The sequence below is a fragment of the Eptesicus fuscus genome, chromosome 18 (assembly GCF_027574615.1).
Source record: "Eptesicus fuscus isolate TK198812 chromosome 18, DD_ASM_mEF_20220401, whole genome shotgun sequence".
Classification (NCBI taxonomy): domain Eukaryota; kingdom Metazoa; phylum Chordata; class Mammalia; order Chiroptera; family Vespertilionidae; genus Eptesicus; species Eptesicus fuscus.
Genome location: NC_072490.1, coordinates 18928667 through 18949737, shown reverse-complemented (window position 1 = coordinate 18949737; position 21071 = coordinate 18928667). Strand labels below are relative to the sequence as shown.

The window sequence follows — 21071 nt, the reverse complement described above, 5'->3', positions numbered from 1 at the left end:
AATGTTAATTTTTTTAAAAAAAAGAGAGGAGGAAAAAAAAGAAAGAAAAAATGTTAATTTGTTTGACAATTTTTTAAAATCCTTGCCCAAGGATACGTGTGTGTTTTTTAACTGATTTTAGAGTGAGGAAGGGCGTGGGGGGGGAGAGAGACAGAGAGAGACATCAGTTGCCTGCAGTACTCACCCCAACCGGAGTATGTGCCCTGATCATGAATCAAACTCGCCGGCCACCTCTCCATGCACAGGAAGATGCTCCAACCAATTGAGCCACACCGGGCAGGGCTGCTCGACAATTTTTTGTGGGTGTGAAATTGGCCAGAGAGAATGGTGGCCTTTATGAAATGTTGAAGTTCAGTGTAAGCAGCAAGGCATACATAGGAGTGCTCAAAAGTGAGACTGGGTCTCTTGCTTTTGAATCAACTGTCTTATTTCACCTCCCAGGGATCAGGCAGCACCTTGACCGTCAAGTGCTTCTACTTAGAAGTGCTCAGATACTCTAAAGATGGCTTGAAGAAGGGAGTGGGATCGTTCTGAGAATCGGAAAAACCGATTCTGCTTTCTCAAAGCCCATGGTTAGCACAGTTTTGCACCACTTGCGCTTCTATGACTGGGTGCATCTTTTAAGTGTAAATTCCTATCAAAACATCAAATACATGCACTGGCTCCCGAAGCAGAGACTACTACAGAGTTGGGGGAGGGGCAGAGGGATAGTTTTGTGGCATGCCCTTCGCTTTCTTTAGGAGAATACAGCATGAGCGTGTACTATGTATTAAAACTATATCCCCAAATATGAAGTAAACAATAAGGGTCTTTTAAACTATAATTGAGTCTTCCCCTCCCCGCTGCACCCATCTCCCAATATTGCCAGAACTGACAAAATTATTTGTGGGCCGCAAGGGCCATAGCCCAAATTTGGTCATGGATTTACCTCATGACCTTGGACAAGACATACTGGCTTCTTTGCCTTAATTTCTTTATCTGGAACGTGAGGACTTTGAACTCAGAGATATCTTAGGCACCTTCTAGTAGATAAAATCCTGTGATTCCTTGACGCTGCCTTTCTCCTCGGTGGTTTCTCATCCATTCTGTCATAAAGACCCCGTGTCTGAACAAAATTCCCAAGATGTAGGATCAGGGAGGGTTAATGATTTACTTTGCATAACAATTCATAAGCCACCTTCGTTACAGAGACACATTGGATCCCTTTAGCAACTCTGCGCAGGTATTTATAGATGAGGAAACGGGAGCTAAGACAGGTCAGTTTAGCTCCTTTGGCCTTGTAGTTAGTTAATAAGTAGAAAAGCTAGAAGGTGGTGAATGAGTTTTTCTTTTTCTTTTGTGACTGAGACAGTGAGACGACTGTGTATTTAAAATAAGCTGACATAAAGATTAGTCTTTTGAGAGCAGTGGGTTCTTTCCTAAACATTTTGAGGTTTTTATTGCCCCTCAGTAGGTCATTCCCCAACCATAAAGAACTACCCAGGGTTAGGGATAAGAAAGGCCAGTCCACACAAGAGGCTAGTGTCCTTCCAGACCGGTGGCTGGGAGCACGTCCCTATTGTGGAGGGGCCCTTGATGCCATGATTTATTTCCCCAGGGACCAGTCCAACCCCAAGCATCAACAATGCAACACAAAGTACCATATTCAGTTGTTTTACAAAAATATTATTGTGGTTAGTATCCAAGCATACAGTTTCTGTAAGCCAACTGAAGAAGAAATTCACCCACCATCCTCATCACATCAGCAAATGGAACTTTTTTATTTTCCAGGGTTCTTTGTCAGCTCTCATCTCTATATATATGAATTTTTTTTTCTTTTTACTGGTTGTAATCATAGTGGAGACTGGCATTTTAATGTACCAGAAATCCAAATTTTTGTAAGAAAGTCTCAATTTTAATAACTGTCTTTAGGTTATTTTCTTCATCAACTGAGTGTATTTCATACTTACGCTTGCTTATTGTTTTCTCTTGAACTTATATCTTTCTCATCAGACGTACAAAACATCTACAATCTGGTTTTAAGGAGGTTTTGTTTTGTTTTCAAATAGCGTACAGCAGGGAATGTCATTGTTTTTATATATTCTACCTGGACTCCTGAAAGCAAACACTATGTCTGGGGATTTTTTTTTCAAATTCCCTATGTATTTGAGTGACTGAGGGGTAGGTAACTCTGTCTGCAGGCAGGAGGCTAGAAGCTAAAGTTGATAATCAATAGATTTTCCCCAGCTATTGGACTCGATTCTGACAATTCCTAGTATACAGTTTCCTGGTAAGGATTGAGCAAGCAGCCTTCGCAATTACTTTATGAATCTTGATAACGTGGGAGTTTCGTGTTGAGGGCTAAGAGGGGTTTAGGGAGGTGGTAAGAATGCTTGTTTTCCTGGTTAGTGGGTATGCCATAGGCTTTATGTCTTGTGTTGTCCTGCGGGTAACTGAAGCCACTGTTGCCATGGAAAAGGATGGCCACTTGAAGGAGATCCTTGAGAGTGGCCCCTGGAAACGTGACTGGGCGGTCTCCTTAAGGTACAGACCTTGGATGTGTAGCATTGCACACATGTCTCATCAGTTTCCTCCAACTGAAATAACAAAGAAGAAACTACATGGTAATTTGATGGCTTAATCTTCTTTTGATGCCTCCATCGTAAAAAAAAAAAAATTAATCTTGGTAAAAATACTAAATTAGGAACAACTGAGAAGAATTACTGATTGTTTTTAAAATGATGATCTGACTAGCCTTTATATGGTAGCTGAAGAAGGCACGGGAGCCACCAAAAGGCTTAATCCAATTTCCAAACCGTCCGACTTGCTTGTGTCAAGTCAACTGACACCAAAAGTTCTAAATTCAGTCCAATTCAGTAGTAAAAGGTTTATTCCCGGGGATCTCTCACATTTGTGAGCCTGTTACACGTTGTTTTTTTCGACCTGTCACGAAATCCTTCGTATCGCTTCTACAGAACGCCACCACCCTCTAAATGAAGTGACGGGAAGCATCCAAAATTGTGACAGTGCACGTGCGGGAGCACCAGCCCGGCTTGGGGTGCTCTCCCCGGCTTGGGGTGCTCTCCCAAGGTAAACGCCCAAAGGGAGAGAAGCCTAAAGGAAAGCCCTGCCCTGGGATCTCTTTTCCCCCCTTAAACCGATCACTTTTTAGGAGTTCCCGCTGCCTTAGCTCAAGTCCTTGCCACCAGATTACCATCTTCTTTTCGCCCATTTGCCACCAACACCCCCCCACCCCCTACCTTTCCCAAAGCCTTTATTGGAAAGAACTTCCTCTGGTGACCCCCCCCCCCCCCCCCCCGATCGCCTACAGTTCCAATCACTCCCACCGCCCCGCACCCCGCCCCTCGGAAGGGCTTCCCCTCTCCGGCCCGAGACCCAGGTCCCCAAACCACTTGGGAGAAGAAGATTCACACCCTTCGCCCTCGTCCCCGGCGTCCCGAAGGGCGCTGGGTGGGGGTGAGAGTGGGGAGGGGGCAGGGTTTCCTGGAGCCCCCGGGGTCCCCTCGCGCACCCCCCCTGCCCCCCCTCTCCCCCCCCCGCCCGGAGAGGTGCCGGGGCGGGGAGCGCGGGTGGGTGGGATCGGGCGGGTGGGGGAGGGGACGAGGGCGCGGAGCGGGAGGAGCGGGAGGAGGAGGAGGAGGAGTGTGTGCGGAGCGTGTGTGGCTGGGGGAAGCCATTGCCTGTTTAATAGTTGCTGTTGCTGCACTTCCGCTTCTCTCCCAGCGAGAGAGACACGAGTGGCCAGGCCCAGCCGCAGCCGCAGCACAGCCGCCGCGGCGGCACGGAGCAGCCAGACACAAAGAGAGGTACGGGGATCCCCCCGCGGCCCGCCGCCCCCCGGCCGCGGCGCGGGGCCTCGGGGACACCCCTCGCCACCTCCCCCGACCCGCGCCGCCCGGGCCGCCGGGCACGGGGCTGACGGGGGAGGGGGGCGGGGGGGGGCGGAGCGGGGCCGGGGAGCCCCAGGGGTCCGGGGCCAGCCCGCGGGGGATGGGCAGGGACCCCGGGCCGCGTGGGGTGCGGGGGCCGCCCGCGTCGGGGGCAAGCGCGGGGGGGGGGGGGCGGACATCGTGGCTGGAACTGTCAGCGCTGCCCCGGGAGCCCCCGACTGGCCGCCCAGGGGGCCGGGAGCGGGGGAGGGGGAGTTGGGGGAGCCCCGTTTCCCCCCGGGGCGGGGGGCCACGGGAATGAACCCCCTTTGGGGCGGACGGGCTCATTGTTATTCCTCCGCCGAGGACGCTGATCCCCCACCCCCACCCCCACCCGGGGTGGCGACCGGGCGTGTGCTCGGAACCCCCGCCGCGGCCGCGCTGCCCGGGCGGGAGGCGAGGGCCAGGCCGGCGGGAGGGGCGTCGGGGCGCGGCCCGGGGACCTTGAGCCCGGTCGCCCCTGCCCCCCCGGCCCCGCGGGCCTCTCCCTTCCCCCACGGGGCCCCGCTCCGCGCCTCCGTCCCCCTGTCTCGGCTTCCTCTCTTACTCCTCTCCGCCCCTCCTCTTCCCGACCCGGCCAAACTCTGCTCCCGGCCCCCCATCCCCCGCGACCCCCGGGAAGCCGCTCGAAGCCGGCGCCCGCCGGGACCTTCCCTCCGCGCCCCCCCCCCCCACCCCCACCCCTCTCCTCCCGGCACCCGCGCCCCCGCCCCGCTCCTCCGCCCGCTGGGCTGCTCCCCTCCCAGCCCCGAGGGGAGCCCAGCGAGGGGGTGAGTTGGGGGCGAGGGAGAGGCCGCACGCTTCGCTCCCGACCCTTTTCCTACCGTGTCCCCCACTTGGGGCCCAAAAATAAACAAACGAGGCGCGTGTGATTTGCAGAAGCCTTCATGGGCCCCGAGACTTGGAGAGGCGAGTGGAGGGCGGTGGGTGGGCGGCCGGGCGCTCCCCTGGCCCAGCTCCCCGCCCCCCCCTCCGACGGCACCCGCGTCCGTGCCGACCCTGGCTGCAGGGTGGTGTGTTTTTTTTCTGTTTTGTCTCCCTCCCGCTGCAGGGGCTGTTTGCGGGGTGGGGTGGGGGGTTCGCTATGTCGGATGACGATTCGAGGGCCAGCACCAGCTCTTCCTCATCTTCGTCCTCCAACCAGCCAACCGAGAAAGAAACGAACACCCCCAGGAAGAAGGAGAGTAAAGTCAGCATGAGCAAAAACTCCAAACTCCTCTCCACCAGCGCCAAGAGGTAGCGTCCTTTTTATCCGCAGGCTTCCCCTTTCCCCAACGGCCTCTCGCCGCGTTTATCGGGTCTCCCTCCCGAGGAGGGTAGACTTCAATGCTCCTCACGATTTATGTGTTCTTAAAAAATGGAAAAAAAAAAAAAAAAAGGGCCTTGGAAGCCCTCACTATTTTTTCCCTATCGCTTCTTCTGTTGTTGTTTTTTTTTTTTTCCTTCTAATCATTGTCCACCTGCAGCTGTTGTGACTTGCCTCTCACATTGCTTCCTGAAGTGTGTAAGAATCCTCATTACTTCTACTACTGACCCTTCAGTTTGATTTCAAATTACTTGTGCTATTAATCACCAATCTGTGACCTCTTCACCTCCCCCAGGGCTGTCATCGCACTTAATTACTAATACCTGCCCAGACAACGCCATCAAAATGAATTCTATTCCCCATCTTACATCCTCCTCACCTGTTGCACATCAGATCTTTTTTTGAATAGAGCTTTCTCCCAGACATCGTATCAGGAATAAAGAACTCATGGTAGTGGGCTAAAAAAAAAAAAAAAATTTAATAGGTGGAGACGCAAGTTTTCGTGTGGAATTTAAAGAGATTTTTCTGATTTGGAGAGTTGAGGCCAATGAATGAATCCATCGATACATGATGTAAAATGGTAATTCTAGATTATTTGGGGGGAGTCTCTTCTGTTTAAGAGATTCAGTTTGCCAAATTTCGGGGAGACTTAAATTTTCCCATGTTCTTCTGTGCTGTAAAACCTTGAGTTTGTGTGTGTTTTTCGAAGTTGAATTCAAGGGGTGGACTCTTTTTTCTTTATTCTTTTCCTCTTCTGTTTCTGGAAGACAGAAGCTACTCTCTTACATCCACCATCCTTCAGTAATATCCTCTGATCCCCGTGACCTTAAAAGAATCTGTAGCAGATTCCCGGGAACCCCCATGCATTTCGTAAATCCTTACTGCTCTCACGTGGACAGTCATTAAACTCTAAAGTGGCAAACCAGGAAGATCGTAAAGAATCCGAATGGTGGGTTAGAGAGGGATATCTTTCTTGAGAGAATGTGAAATAAAATGGAACACGAGGCTTTAGATCTCTCCACTGAGGAGTGAACCTGGATCTTGAAAGTTTGTTCCGTCATCTTCCCTGACTTGAAATTTGAAATGAAGGCGTGACTTTAGCTTATTTTAGATAGTGTAGACTGTAGAGGTCTAGAATTGAGTGGCAAGATGCCTTGGGCAGAGTGTTCTCATTTTCAGGGGATTGGCTTGGTTGCATATCCACTCCCCAGGAGTCCTAACGGGCCCTCGCTGGTGAGCCCATATGCTGGTTCTCCCAGAACCTGGCACCCACCCTGCCCACTTTGGATGGGGCCTTCCTTAAACTGCCTCTCCTCCATCACCCTCCCCGGGTCCGGGCTCCTCGATCCACAGCTTTTGGCCTGACTTGACTAAGACAGGATATTGGCTTTAGGTCGCTAGTGTTTTTATAGTTTGCCGACTGTCCCTGCTGTACATGTGTATGTTTGGGGGTAAAGGCACAGGTTTCAGATATAAAACAGCCTGCTTTGTGTCAGCAAATTACAGATTTGTCACTAGACAGTTTTGTCGATTTATACTAAGGGAGTTAAAAACTTACTTGGAAATGCCTGGGAAAGAGATGGTAGGTATAGGAAAAAAAAAAAAAAAATGGTGGGAAGCTACAGACAGTAATATTACCTATAAAGTTAATGTCGGTTTTAGCTCTCTGGATATCTTGCTGAAAGACTAGCTGATAGTGTTAAAGTAGAGCTAAGGTTAATAGTAAAGGTAAAAAATGGAGAGGGACAGTGTGTCCCGGAAAAGAATAAGGGAAATTGATCTTAGACCCTATAGAAGCGACTCTGTGAAATAGATTGATTTGGGAGCAGGTGTTGCCCATAGGATGGAAGGAGCTCGTATACTAGGAGATAGAGTGAGAACCAGCACAGGGCTAATCAATGAGTGAACCTGGATCTTGAAAGTTTGACAGAGGTTACTTACCTGCATTTGGGGAAGTGGTTTCTAGGCCACTGGTGGAGGAAAGCCCCCAGTGAGGTGGTCTGGACAAGAATTACTCTGTGGAACACGTGCAGGTGCTTGTGGTAGAGATGAAGGGGCTAAAGCTGACTGGTACGACACTTTTTAGGTATTTAAGCAACTAGTTTTTCGTGACTCTTTTGTAGTAGAGGTTGGGTTGACAAGGAGAAATGAAGTCGATATGTAATATTATACCAGTTGTGCTAGGGGAGTGGATAGTTTTTCCTATCTGTGTAGGTCTTCACATACAGTCATTCTAATACGCAGGCAGGTAAAGCATCGGGAAACCGGGATTCCAGACTTTTAGTCTCACATACACTAACGAGCCAAACAGCAGGGATCCAAATATCTCAACCCAAACGCTTACGGGTAGCAGTAGAATTTAGCGGGGCACAGATAAAAAGATGTCAGCAGAGATTGTAAGCAAACCCCTTTCCAAGGTTGACCGGATTTGTAGGGGGGCAGGAAATGCTCTCCAACAGGAAGGTTTAAAGAACTTCCCCAATCACCACCTTTACATTCTCTTCACTTACACCTGGAAAAAACAGTGCCTTCTAAAACCTGTGCCCCATCCTGCCAGCCGGCCTGCCTTCCTACCCTCAGAAAACCTTTGGGAAGAGAAAAGCGGCCATTATGACTCAGATTGCCTTTAGAGAGTGTGTCTGTCTGTCTGTGTGTGTTAGGTGTTTTTTTTTGTGTGTGTGTGTGTGTGTGTGTGTGTGTGTTTTACGGTGTTGCCCTGTGAGATTTTTAAGTTAAACCATCGCCCTGTAGGGCTTTCTATGAGAGGAGCAGAAAAAGTTATAAAAAACAGAGGGCCCCGCTGGAAGGTGGGAGAGGCTTAGAGGCCTCAAACTTGGTCGTCCTAACTGATGCTCTAAGCGCCCAGGTGAGCAGAAGACAAAGGCCAGGGCTCCGGGGCCGCGGCCCGGCGGCGTCGGCCTCGGCGTGGGGGCTGGGCCTTTGTGAAGTCGTGGGGTTGGTGCCCAGATAGAAAAGGGGGGAGTCCCGGGTGCTGCGTTCAGGGTGGGGCGGAGGAGGAAGGGGGCAGACCCCAGGGAAGTTCGAGGATGTCCGGGAAGAAGGTCCGGAAAGGGGGGCCGAGCGGGCGGCCGGCCCGGGTGCACCTGTGCGGCCGCGGGTGCCCCGGGAGCCCGGCCTCCGTGCAGGGCCGGGCGGGGGTGCTCGCGGCGGAGGCGAGCAGGGGAGTCCCCGGCGTCCCGGCTGCTCTCCCCACCCCGGCCCGCAACTTGGCCCGCGCGGCCCCCGCCGTCGGGCGCGCGCGGGGTGGGGGCAGGGCACCGGGGCGGCCGGGGGCGGCCACCGAGGGGTCCCCCTAGAGGCCTGCGTCACCCCAGATCCCGGAGGGCCTCGAGGGGCCTCGCGGGGAGCGGCCATGTTGGCTTCGTCACTGAGGACACAGGCCGGCCTGGAGGGGGGGGTGCCAAGAGGACGTCTCAGGTGCCCGGAGTGACCCGGCGGGCCCCGAGGGGGGAGACGGGGGGGGGGGGCGCGCCCTGCCCACCCAGGCGGTGGCTCCCATTGCCGTCCTGGGACTGGGGGTGCCGGGGAAGGGTGAGTGCGTCCTGACCCTTTCTAGCCCGGTTCCGAAAGCCCGTCCGCAGAGGAGCGGTTAGGTTATTTCCTAAATGGAGAACGCCAAGACTCAGGGCGGCGAGGCAGACTCGAACCCGGACCGAGGTGATGAGCAGAGACTGGGCCTGCCAGCTCGCTGCCGGGGCCAGAGTGTTTCCCCAAACGAGGGCCCCGGAGCTTTAGGTGTGGGGTTTGCTCCTCCCTCCGCGAAGATCCGCAGATCAGACCCGCTCACGGGGCAGGAGGTCAGGGTCACCTGCAGACCGGCCTGCAGGTGGGAGGCTGCCCCCCTAAACGTGTCTGTGTTTCTCTCTCCCCCCCGACTCCAGGATTCAGAAGGAGCTGGCCGATATCACTTTAGACCCTCCGCCTAACTGCAGGTGAGCTTCCTTTCAAACTGGTTTCTTTTAAAGCTGCTTCCAACTTTTTCCTTGGGTTTTTCTTTGTTATTATTATAAACTTTTATACTTTGGTTAATGCTTGTTTCGTATCAGCTGAAATGTACTTACCTGAGTATAATGTGTTGATGAGCTTCTGACGATCGCAGTGTTACGTTAAAGAGAAGTAATAGATTTATTTGGAGTGGACACTTTTCCATAAAACAAAACTGTAAAGTGAGTATGAAGGTGTACGTTTGTCTAATCCGGGATCTTTCATATGTCATTAAGGGTGAGGTTGGCTTGGAAAATTGCTTTGCCGCCTTAATGTTATTCATGCTCTCTACTGCGAGAGCATAGAGTCCCATCAAACATCGGCTCCCTCAGACTGTACACAGTGTGTGTGTGTTCAGTTTCAAAACAGTTTGATACTAGTTTTCAAAGGGTTGTTGATCTCTGTTGAGAAGACGCATTTTGTTATTTACTGTTGAGTCAAGGTGGGAAACTTGATGAATTTACCAAATCGGCAGAGAAGTGAGGAGACTTACAATAGGAGCCATTTATTTAAGGAAGCTTACTTGTTTGGTTCTGTAACTCCAATTGTTTAAAATGAAGTATAACATTTAACTTCATTCTCCGTTCTCATGATTGGCATTGGAATGGGATTGGAAGTTTTAGAAGTGTGCTGAACTTGCAGGTTAGAAGTTACTGACAAGAAAAGGCTGGTCTGGCTGTACATAGAATTTGAATCAAGCATGTGGAAGTAGGTTGAAAGCTAAATGAAATACTTTGCTTATTAACACTGAACTTCCTAAACTGTGGTTAATGGAGTAAATGGAAACATCGGTTGCCTTTTTGGTTACGTATATTGTTCATGTTGGTCAGGTGTGGGATGTTCTTTGTCCTGTTTTGTAAGGAAAATCATCTCGGGTTTGAAATGCTCTTCTAATATAGTTTGTAACGGAACCACGCAGTCATCCTTGAGGATTTCTTTCCTGGCTATTGAGAGCCTTTTCAGGATGTTGAGAAAGTGGAGGAATGGGTAAAGCTTAGGGCTGTAATATCTACCTTTTTGTTTTATTGGAGCCGTTCAGATGGAAGCCTGTAGCTTCCCTTGAGTGGTTGTGTTGAATCCATGGGTATTCCCCATGCGAGGTCTGTGCTCTAGTTGTTGCTCCTGTTTGGTAGCCTGTCTTCCACGTGTCTCTGGTGAGTTCAGGCAGCTGTAGCTGATCAGATTATGACGTTTTTAAAGCATGGCTTCAGAACTAACATTTATCAAAATGTGTATGGCTTTCCTGCAAATAGGTGCAGTCAAATTTAAAAATTGTAAGTAATTTAAAGGTTTTCATGGGATTCGTTACTCTTTAGAAATAGGATAAATACACTTTAATTTCACACCATTTTAGCTGAGTTTACATGTGAGAGATTTGTGCTGCTGAACATGTAGAGCTTTCCTTGGAAAGCTCCTAATTACCTTTTTTAAGGTGAAACCTTTAAACGTTACCTGTGGTCAGGTGAGTCACCAAACTGGATGGTTGGTGGTGGGGAAACAAATTTCAACATATTTACACATTGAAAAAAATCTTCAATTTCAAAGAAAACATTAGGCATCTTTATTTTGCAAGAGGATGTGTATTATGTTGACTTTTAAAAATAAAGACTGCTGTATTTTCTGAAGACATTTTCCAGGAGGGCTGTTGAAGTAATATGAATCACAATCTCTACTTTCAGTTGTTGTTTTTCTTTTTTGTTTGTTTGTTTGTTTGTTTTTTACACAATCTCTACTTTTGGTTGCCTTAGTAATGTTGACTTAATGGTATCCAGTAGTCCCAATATTCAACATATTTAAATGAGTTTGGTTTTATGTTTTCTGTTGGTACGTTATAGGATTGAATTATTTAATATTTTTTTCTTTTTTAAATATATTTTTATTTATTTCAGAGAGGAAGGGAGAGGGAGAGAAAGAGAAATATCAGTGATGAGAGAGAATCATTGATCGGCTGCCTCCTGCACACCCCACACTGGGGATCAAGCCCAAAACCTGAGCATGTGCCCTTGACTGGAATCTAACCTGGGACCTTTTAGTCCACAGGCGGATGCTCTATCCACTTAGCCAAACCGGCTAGGGCTGAAATATTTAGTATTTTAATGTACATTATTGTTGGAGATGGAATGGATAATTTAGTGTGGGGATACTTTTTGATGTTAGCTTCCATTTAAAATGTATGAATTAAATGATACATTGAATGCATGCATGTTTATTTTTTTATAATTTTTAAAGTGTTACTCAGCATGAGAGCTTGGTTTGGATGAAATTGTAAATTCGTCAATTGTAAATTGTATTTTGAACTCGTTAAATAACTGGCTTTCAATGAATGTATGTTATGTATTAAACCTTTATAGAACTGCCGTTTTTTCAATCAGTAATCAGTGTGCAGTTTTAAATTTAAACACATTTCTTTATTAAAATATTGTAGTTGCTACAAAGTAGCCTCAAACAGTTGAATCAGTGTGAGAAATGCTTCTCTTGAAAATGCACCCCTCGTGTTCACTAATTTTAGCACTTGGCAAAAATATGTGGCTTCGAATGTGCAAAATGCACTTGCTAAATATGTTACAATTTTGAGCACATGAAGTTAAATCTCAGTGTTGTATATCATGTTAAGTAGATTTTAAGTGAATATTTTAAAATTGGTTTATATTGCCATATAAATCAAATTCTTCGTATCTCTGAACTGTTTGGTTACATGTGTGTATACAGCTAAGTCTCCCAGCTGATGTACCCTGCATTTGGTTAGGCTTCTCCTCCTGCGTTCTGGCTCTGTTCCTTTAGGGGGGAAAGTATTAACTACTGTAATGATTTCCTAAAGCATGCCATGTCTTGGATGGTAAAATTATGCCTTTTCGGTAGCTGGCGAACTCTGCCATTAGGGTCAGTTTTGCAGCTGTTATTTATAGCTTAGGGCTCAAGCTTTGCTAAATTGACTAGTTATAGCTATCTAACTAATCTGTAGACATAAATGTCTGTAGACAGTATGTCTGCACATAATAAATGATGTATGTTACCCAGGTCCTTTAAACTTCAGATTTTACTTAAGTGGATGTCTTTTTATTATGAGACAACTACTCATATAGTGACTTGAAACCTAAAAGTTCAGATTTTAGGATAAAATGCCTTTCAGAAATCATGAACCATTTCAAGCATGGTAGAGAGAATAAGTTTTTCTTATTATGACTTTTTTTTTTTTTTTTTTACTAACATTGCCTTTTGTTGCTTATATTTTAAATAGAATTTTAAGCCATTACACCAGGCGTCCTCAAACTACGGCCTGCGGGCCACATGCGGGTGTTTTTGCCGTTTTGTTTTTTCACTTCAAAATAAGAGATGTGCAGTGTGCATAGGAATTTGTTCATAGTTTTTTTTAAACTAGAGTCCGGCCCTCCAGCGTTCTGAGGGACAGTGAACTGGCCCCCTGTTTAAAAAGTTTGAGGACTCCTGCATTACACAATAATGTAAGAATGCACATTTTTAAAAAGTTGAAACAAATTGTGGAGTAAAAAGTGAAAGATTCCTTCATGACCTCATCTGATCCTGTCCCTTGCACAGATGCTCCTGGTTAGCAGTGGTGTGTATCTCTCTGGATAGTTTCTGTGAATTGACATTGTTGTACGTTTCTGGTTTTGCAAATCCTTCTGGAATTAGTGGTAATAGTGCGGAGTGGGGGGCAAACACAGGTTTACAGTTGTTTGTATGAATAATAATACAATAATAAATTAATAATAATACAAGAATCAACTTTGTTTCCCGTACTCACAACTGTAAACCTACTTTTGCTTCACCCTGTAAGTCCCAGGCTGCTCACCTTGGAATGAAAAGAGATTCCTTGCAGCAGTAAAGGCGTACGCCTCGTCCAAGGTTAGCATGTTTTAAGTGGTTGTTTACTGTAAAAAATGGGTTCTGCAGAAGTTATCCTTTACAAAATTCTAGGTCATCTCACTTGCTGAAAAATGTCCTTTTATATAACTTGAACTCATCTGATGCTACTAAATGCATTAAGGATATCGAGGTGACTTCATCGTCTGCATGCTTATTTTGTTCTAGTTTTTATTTGGATAGCTACCACTGCTGTGCGATTGCCTTTATGTGCATAGAGACAGTGTTGAAAAATAGTGAGAACCAGGAGACTAGAGTGTCAGCACAATCAAAATAGCACCCAAACCAGGGTCAAGTGGCTGGAAATTAGATCATTGCCTGGGGTCTGAGTGGGTAGGAAGGAAGGAAGGAAATCTATCCAGAAATGAATTGCTTACTAAATGAGTAGGCACTCTCGTGTTCACCAAATGACCATGTTTCTGGATTGTGAAGCTGTACTGCTCTTATTCCTCAAAAAGTTCAACTGAATTACCATATGACCCAGCAATCCTATTCCTAGGTGTATGCCCCAAAGGATTGAAAACAGGGACTCAGATACTTGTCATTGTTCATAGTGGCATTAGTCATAACAGCCCCAAAGAAGAAACAACCCAAATATCTACCAACAGATGAGTGGAATGGGTAAACAAAATGCAGAATATACATACAATGGAATATTCAGCCATATAAAGTAATGAAGTTCCTATACATGCTACAACATAGATGAACCTTGAAGATGTTATACTAACTGAAATAAGCCAGACACAAAAGGACAAATACCGTATGATTCTACTTACATGAAATATCTAAAATAATCAAGTTCCTAGAAACAGAAAGATTAAAGGTTTCCAGGAGCTGGGAAGGGGAGAATGGGGAGATATTTCTTAACCTTTTGCACTCGGATGTCGAGTGTGACTCGACACGGTTAGCATCGGTAGCAGCTTGAGAGAAAAGCAAGCGAGTGCAAAGGGTTAATAGGTACAGAGTTTCTGTTTGATGAAAATTTTGGAAACAAATGGTGGTGATGGTTGCACAATGTTGTGAATGTAATGAATGGCACTGAATTTCACACTTAAAAATGGTTCAAGTGGCAAACTTTATGTTATATATTTTACCAGAATTTTTAAAAGGTTAAAAAAAAAGATACTACTGTTAAAATGTCATCAGTATTTTGAGGGGAAATGCTTATGGCTTACAAGGAGACACTTATAAAGGATATTAATGTTAAATTTCTGTCACAAGCCATGAGTACCTGTTCTACGTGAAAAATCACCCCCTTCCGGGAGTTCATAATCTAGTGAGGTGGGAAGAAATGCACTCACTGACTTTGCATAGTGCGTTAGAGTTGTCGATGGAAGGTTATTTGGAAAGTACTGCATGTAGCACGTTAAAGGTAAAGAGGAGTGCGAGATTACTTTGGCCTGGCGGGAAGGGGCCTTCCTGGCTGAGCCCTCGGGGACCTGGGAAGCCTCATGGAGGTGAGAAGTAGGTGGGGAAGACTGAGGGGCATCTGCAGTGGAGGGAAGTGGAAGCAGAGATGTAGCAGGGGAAAGGCAGAGGGCACTCGTGGGCAGTAGTGAAGAAACCTGTGGCTGGGGAGCAAGGAAGAGTGGGAGGATAAACAGTAAGAGACCAGACTTGTTCCTTGATGTCAGGCTGAGGCTTTGAGTGTCATTTTATAGACACTGGGGAATCACTAAGCGTAATCCAGTTAGAGCTGAATATCTGGCTCGAGACAAAGCAGGGGTTGAGTGGAGCTTGGTGGGAACCAGGAGGCTTGGAGATTGCTGCCATAGTCCAGTGGGAGGCCAAGAGGACCGTGGGGACAGGTGACGCCATCGGTGCGGAGAGGAGAGACACGAGGAGAGCAGTAGCATCTGGCCACTGATTTAGATATGGAGCATTTGGAAGGGGACAGAGGGTCTTTGGGTGTTGGGGAGGATGGGTGGTATCGTTAACAGAAGGAATAAGGTGGGAGGATGAACCGGCTTGAGGGAGGCAGGTTGGATCATCCTCCCCAGGTTCAGTTATGTGCTTTGTTGAGCATATACAGGTATAGTGCTTAGCATATTGCTGCCACATATTTAAGTTTTTTAGCAGTCAGTCAGTGAACTCTCAGGCCTACTTTTAGATTTGTTCAGACAAATTAAACTCCCCAAAAGGCACAGGGACCCTGCTTTCTGTTTTTGATTCTGATCCTACGTGCCCCCTCCCCAACTTTTTCAGTTGGCAACATTCAAAGCCACAGAAGAGTTGAAAGACTGACTCAGGAAAACAGCCATCCGTCATCATCAGCTGTGAGAATTTCCCCATGGTGGCTTTTCTCTCCCATATCCCTGTATTTTGCAGAACCATTTGGAAGCGAGCTGCATCCTGCTGCTTCCACGTGTGAGGCTGACATGCATTGAATCTGAGGGGAGCGGCAGGGCGCTGAGGCTGCAGCTGGCTTTGGGGATCCACATTAGATTTGAAAGTTGGGGTGATAGTTGGACTTTCTGCCGGGGAAGAGGAGGATTGAGAACTGTGCTCGGAGGGGAGTCTACAAAGGAAGGATGGGAAAATAAAGAGGACTGGAGAAAAAGGGAGCAAAGTAGGGGAGAGCTACTAGGTTGCCTCAAAAATAATTCAAAAGGATTCAATGTAAAGTGAAGGAGCATGCTTTGTAGGTTGAGAAGCAGCAGCAAGTAGGACAGGAGTGAAACAGGGAGATGTGATGTTTTAAAAACACAGCTGTAGACAAGCTGATAGAATGTGGAACTGAGGTCACACGAGGGGACTGTGCATTTAGGAAGGCTGGTAGCCTGAAGGTTACGGTAGTGACAGTTTTCTGGAGGAAGCATTCTGGCTGAGGAACGCTCCAGCCACTTGTGAAGAACTGAAAGCAGCAGCGCCTGCCCCCAGTTTGATCTGGTTTGTTCTTTCTCAGTAGACTCTTAAGTTCCTTGAGAGCAAGGATTATGTCTTTGCATCCCTACAGTGTGTCCAAGAAAGAATAAACAATCTCTATTTGTTAAATTAAAACACCAACACCGACACCTAATTCGGGTCTGATGGTTCAATGGAGCATCTTCATTACCCTCCTCAGAAAATACTGGAAAGAGCCTGGGAAACCGCTGTCGCGTTTTACAGCTGTCCGTCGCTGGCAGTCTTGCTAGGTTGGCACCCGGGCAGTTTGGGCAATTTTCACCTTCCCGGAATCACAGAGCAGCTCTGGACTGCAGTGCGATCGCACTGCAGGCGAGATTGAGAAGATGCATAAAGAAAATATCAATACCTTTGATTCCCATGTTTTGACTTGATAACATTACTGTTGGCCAACAAGCGAGTGTGGGTTTCGGGGCGCTAAGTAAATTGGCCTTCCCAGAGACGGTTCCTAAAATCCTAAAGCTCTTCCAGATAGTTGGTTACGTTGGAGATGCTGGCACCCGCCTGAGACATCTGACACATTCCCCATCATCAGTGGAGTGAAACAGGGTTTCATAATAAGCCCATTCTTATTCAGCCTCTCGGAGGCAGCCATGCTCTGAAGTGAAACAAAAGACCTAGTAACTGGTGTCAGAATATGCTTCCAGTCCTCCGGGGAACCTGCTCCATAGGCGAAGCTCAAAGCTCTTGCTTGAGGACCGCCATCCAGGAACATACACGCGAGGGACTAGGATGGCTTTGTGGAGTCCATGCCACAGGACGTAGATGGGGAACCTGCAGAAGGCCAAGGTGATGTCTGCCAGGTCAGCAAAGTCCTGCACAGCCAGTGTTTTCCTGTGCAGGGCATAATCGCCCCTGGGTTATGCTACGTGGGGCAGCATACGGTTCACGCATGCTTTAATTAACAGAGTAGTCATGACCTGAATTCTGTCTGCTTTTAAAGGCCTGATGAGAGAGAGAGTGAAGAGCCAGGACAAAATAAAGGTGCCAGTGTGGGTATCATCCAGCTCTCACCTGGCCTCCAGCAGCGCATGTGCCACGGGTCACGTCTGACTTGTCTGTAGTGACTTGTGTTGGCACTAAATTTTGTTTTATTTTTTTTTTTAAAGTTTGGCAGCTTGAACCTTCATTTTTAGTACTTTTTTAAAAAGTTTAAGTACAGAAGTAATCTTACCAAGTCATTTATAAGTTTTGTCGTTGAAAAGCTTTCACATCAGGTCCGCCAGGACATCATCGGCCCAGCCCTGTGAGCCCACCACATCCCCTGTTCATGTGGACTGACACTCTGCAGGGCGGGCACACTGTCGGCACTGAAATCACCCCGCCGCTGGGTCTGCACGTCCAGTTGCCAGAAGCTGTGATGGTTTCTAGCCTGGGCTGGACGGTTCCGAACCCCCTTCTCTGTTGCTGGAGTTGGCGAGCACTGCCACACGGGCGGCACCGTAATGCTCAGACGAGTGAGTGGCCCACCCCAGGAGCCCTGGGCAGCCAGGGCAGTCTGAGGACGGAGACCACATTTTTGCTCATGGCCCCACAACCAGACCAGGCTGCCTGTCGGCCCTACAGCACTGCCTTCCCGGGCCTCATCACATAGTGATAATCAATGGAGAGGTCCTGTAGGGTCTGCCAGCACTGAAATGATGACCATTATGGGGACTACCAGGACATTAGGTGTTTATATCCATTTAAATTGATAGATGGAAAGTCGATGTGTGATGGATCCTATACGTTCAATAGAAAAAGATTTGAAGTACATTTTCAAATTGCAGAAGATAGAACTCAGCTTGGGATGTTCTTACTCGGAGAAAAGTTTTAGATAGGATACAGCTCAAAAAGTCAGAAAGCAGTGTTGTACATGAGTAAATCAGATCATATTTATTTAAAATATTGGAGTGCTGTGTGCTGCGCATTGCTCCGCGTGACTACAGCAGACCTGGCTCCTGGCTTGTGGAACTGGGATTTGGTAGGCAGTACAGACAGCAACCAAGTAAGCAGGATTAGTAACTACAAGTTGTGGTGGCCAATAGGAGAGCAATTAGCAGTGCAGTGATGGAGAATATTTGGGGAGGGGGGGGAAGGGGGAGCAGGAGTGCTACCTAGAGAAGGCTTAAAATATTAGGCAAAGACCTGAAAGATGATGAGATAAAAGAGCTTTGTGAAGAGTAGGAAGAACATTCCTGACAGAGGGAAGCACAGACACAGGCCCCGAGGAGGGGAGAGCCACGTGATGCAGGGCCGTGTAAGCCACGGTAGCGAGTTTGGGTTGCATGCACCCCATTTCTTTCAGTGGGAAGCCATTCAAGGTTTTAAAGCAAGGAAGTGAGATTATTTCAGTAATGATTTCAAAGTCTTTTCCCTCCTCCATGCTGTGTGGAAAATAGCTGGGAGGAAGGCAGAAGTAAAAGAAGAGAGACCAGGAAGGAGGGTATTGCTCTATTCCAAAAACCGGTGATGGTAGCTAGGATTAGGGTGGTGGCAGTGGAGATGAGGTTAGAACACCTGGACCTGTTAGGGATTGCATGTGGGAGATGAGAGAAAGATCCAGAATGGCTCTGAGTTTCCCTGGTTTTAGCAGTTAGGTAGATGATGGTGACATTTTGCTGATGGGAAGAAAATTGGAATACGGCCTCTTGTGAGTGTCTGTGTGTTGGGATGAGTCCTTTTTGGATATGTTAGATTTGAGACAGATGCTCTAATGAGGCATCTAAATGAAGGTGTCAGATAGAAATCAGAGATGGGTAGTTGGAGCTCGGAGGAATATTTTGAACTCGGGACAAATATAAGCTGGAGATGCACATACATTTGGGAGACATCAATTTATAGAGGCTTTTGAATGTCTGAGAATGCCTCTAGCTTACCTAGAGAGCAAACCTGTAGAGAGAAGAGGGCCCAGGATGGAGACCTGGATGTCTAGCATTTAGAGGTTGTGTAGTCTAAAGGAGACGGAGAGAAGGAAAATCAGAGAGTTGGTGTCAGAAAACAGTGAGTGGAGAGTGTTTGGAGTTGAGGATCATGAACTCTGAAATAATGAGTGAGCTGGAAAAAGATGAAGATGAGTGAGCAACCACTGGATTCTACACCTTCTAATTTGTTGACCATCATGAGACAGATCCATTGTGGAAGAGATACAAGAGGGGAGGATTTTCAAGAAAGAAAAGGTGTTTACCCTTCCCAATTAGAAGATTTCATTGTGTTTATTCAAATAAGGGATTTAATGTCTGAATTTTACACTGTAGGACAAAATTTCTTGTGTATATAATTATACTAGAGGCCCAGTGCATGAAATTCATGCACGGGGCGGGGCGGGGGGGGGGGGAGTCCCCTCAGCCCAGCCTGGACCCTTTCCAGTCCGGGACATTCCTCTCACAATCCAGGACTGCTGGCTCCTAACTGCTCACCTGCCTGCCTGATCGCCCCTAACTGCCCCCCCTGCCAGCCTGATCACCCCTAACTGCCTCTGCCTGCCAGCCTGGTTGCCCCTAACTGTGCCCCCTGCCGGCCTGGTCGCCCCTTAGTGCCCCTCTGCCAGCCTGGTTGCCCCCAACTGCCCCCCGCCCCACCAGCCTGGTCGCTCCCAACTCGCCCTCTCCACCGGCCTGGTTGCCCCCTACTGCCCCCCCCCCCCCCGCCGTCCTGGTCGCCCCCAATTGCCCCCCCCCCCCCCGCTGGCTTGGTCGCCCCACCAACTGCCACCCCTGCCCGCCTGGTTGCCCCCAACTGCATTCCCTGCCAGCCTGGTTGCCCCTCACTGCCCCCCTCTGCTGGCCTGGTCGCCCCACGTAGCCTGCTGGTTAGTCGTTTGGTCGTCCCTCGCTAACCCCCCTGCCACCCTGGTCGCCCCACGCAGCCTGCTGGTCAGTCATTTGGTCGTCCCTCGCTAACCCCCCTGCAGGCCTCGTCGCCCCACGCAGCCTGCTGTTTGGTTGTTACTGTGAGGGCGTCGTGGCCAATTTGCATATTACCCTTTTATTGCTATAGATCAGGGGTCCTCAAACTTTTTAAACAGGCCAGTTCACTGTCCCTCAGACCGTTGGAGGGCTGGACTATAGTTTAAAAAAAACTATGAACAAATTCCTATGCACACTGCACATATCTTATTTTGAAGTAAAAAAACAAAACGGCAAAAACACCGCATGTGGCCCGCGGGCCGTAGTTTGAGGACGCCTGGTATAGATAAATATCTTGTGAGAGGCTCTATCATTTTCAGTGGAGTCTCAATTTTTTTAAAATATATTTTATTGATTTTTTACGGAGAGGAAAGGAGAGGGACAGAGAGCTAGAAACATCGATGAGAGAGAAACATCGGCCAGCTGCCTCCTGCACAACCCCTACCGGGGATATGCCCACAACCAATGTACATGCCCTTCACCAGAATCGAACCTGGGACCCTTCAGTCCGCAGACCGACGCTCTATCCACTGAGCCAAACCGGTTTCGGCAAGGAGTCTCAATTTTTTAAATGGTTTCCTCTGTTTTCCTTCCACCAGAAAAAGTTAACTTCTGCTTTACTAGAATCAAGCCGTTGGTGATCTTATGGCTAACGTTGTAGAGTGGGCACCCTAAATCAATGGTGCCAGGTTCATATATTACACCTTTTGCAGGGCTTAGTTTACAAATGTGGGTAAACTGAAAAATCCATAAATTGCTGGTGCCATCCTTAAAATTCATCACATGCTTTGATTTGGATTGACGTGTACTCTGGGAGTGGGTACATGTGTTTACTTTTAACACAGTTTAAGTTATTTATCATATTCAATGTTTTTATCCTTTCAAGATTGGCAATTATGTTAATACTTCTCATCAAATGTACCTGGGGCTCCTAAAGTATTATACATATGAGCATCATCTTTCCAATCTACCAATCAGGTTTCATTAATTTGTTTCAGGTTATCCCAGGTACTCTTGGTCTTGCTAATTTGATAATTCAGCAAGGTTGATCTTGTTAAGACACAAACTTGTAAAGTATAGCAGTAAGTTGGGGATAATATGATACCTAGAATTATTATTGAATGTGGTTAACAGTTTCATATAAGAAAGTGTCCTACA

The 21071-nt window shown here is 47.5% G+C and overlaps 1 protein-coding gene across 1 annotated transcript in view; it reads left to right on the top strand.

The window, feature by feature from the left end:
- Nucleotides 1-4980: 4980 nt before the first annotated feature.
- UBE2E1 (ubiquitin conjugating enzyme E2 E1) overlaps nt 4981-21071 on the top strand; it is a 54494-nt gene continuing 38403 nt past the window's right edge. Inside the window, exons 1-2 of the mRNA XM_008153577.3 lie at nt 4981-5165; nt 9138-9188. Coding sequence (XP_008151799.1) covers nt 5014-5165; nt 9138-9188 — 203 coding nt within the window. The 5' untranslated portion in view covers nt 4981-5013. The remainder of the gene's footprint in view (nt 5166-9137; nt 9189-21071) is intronic.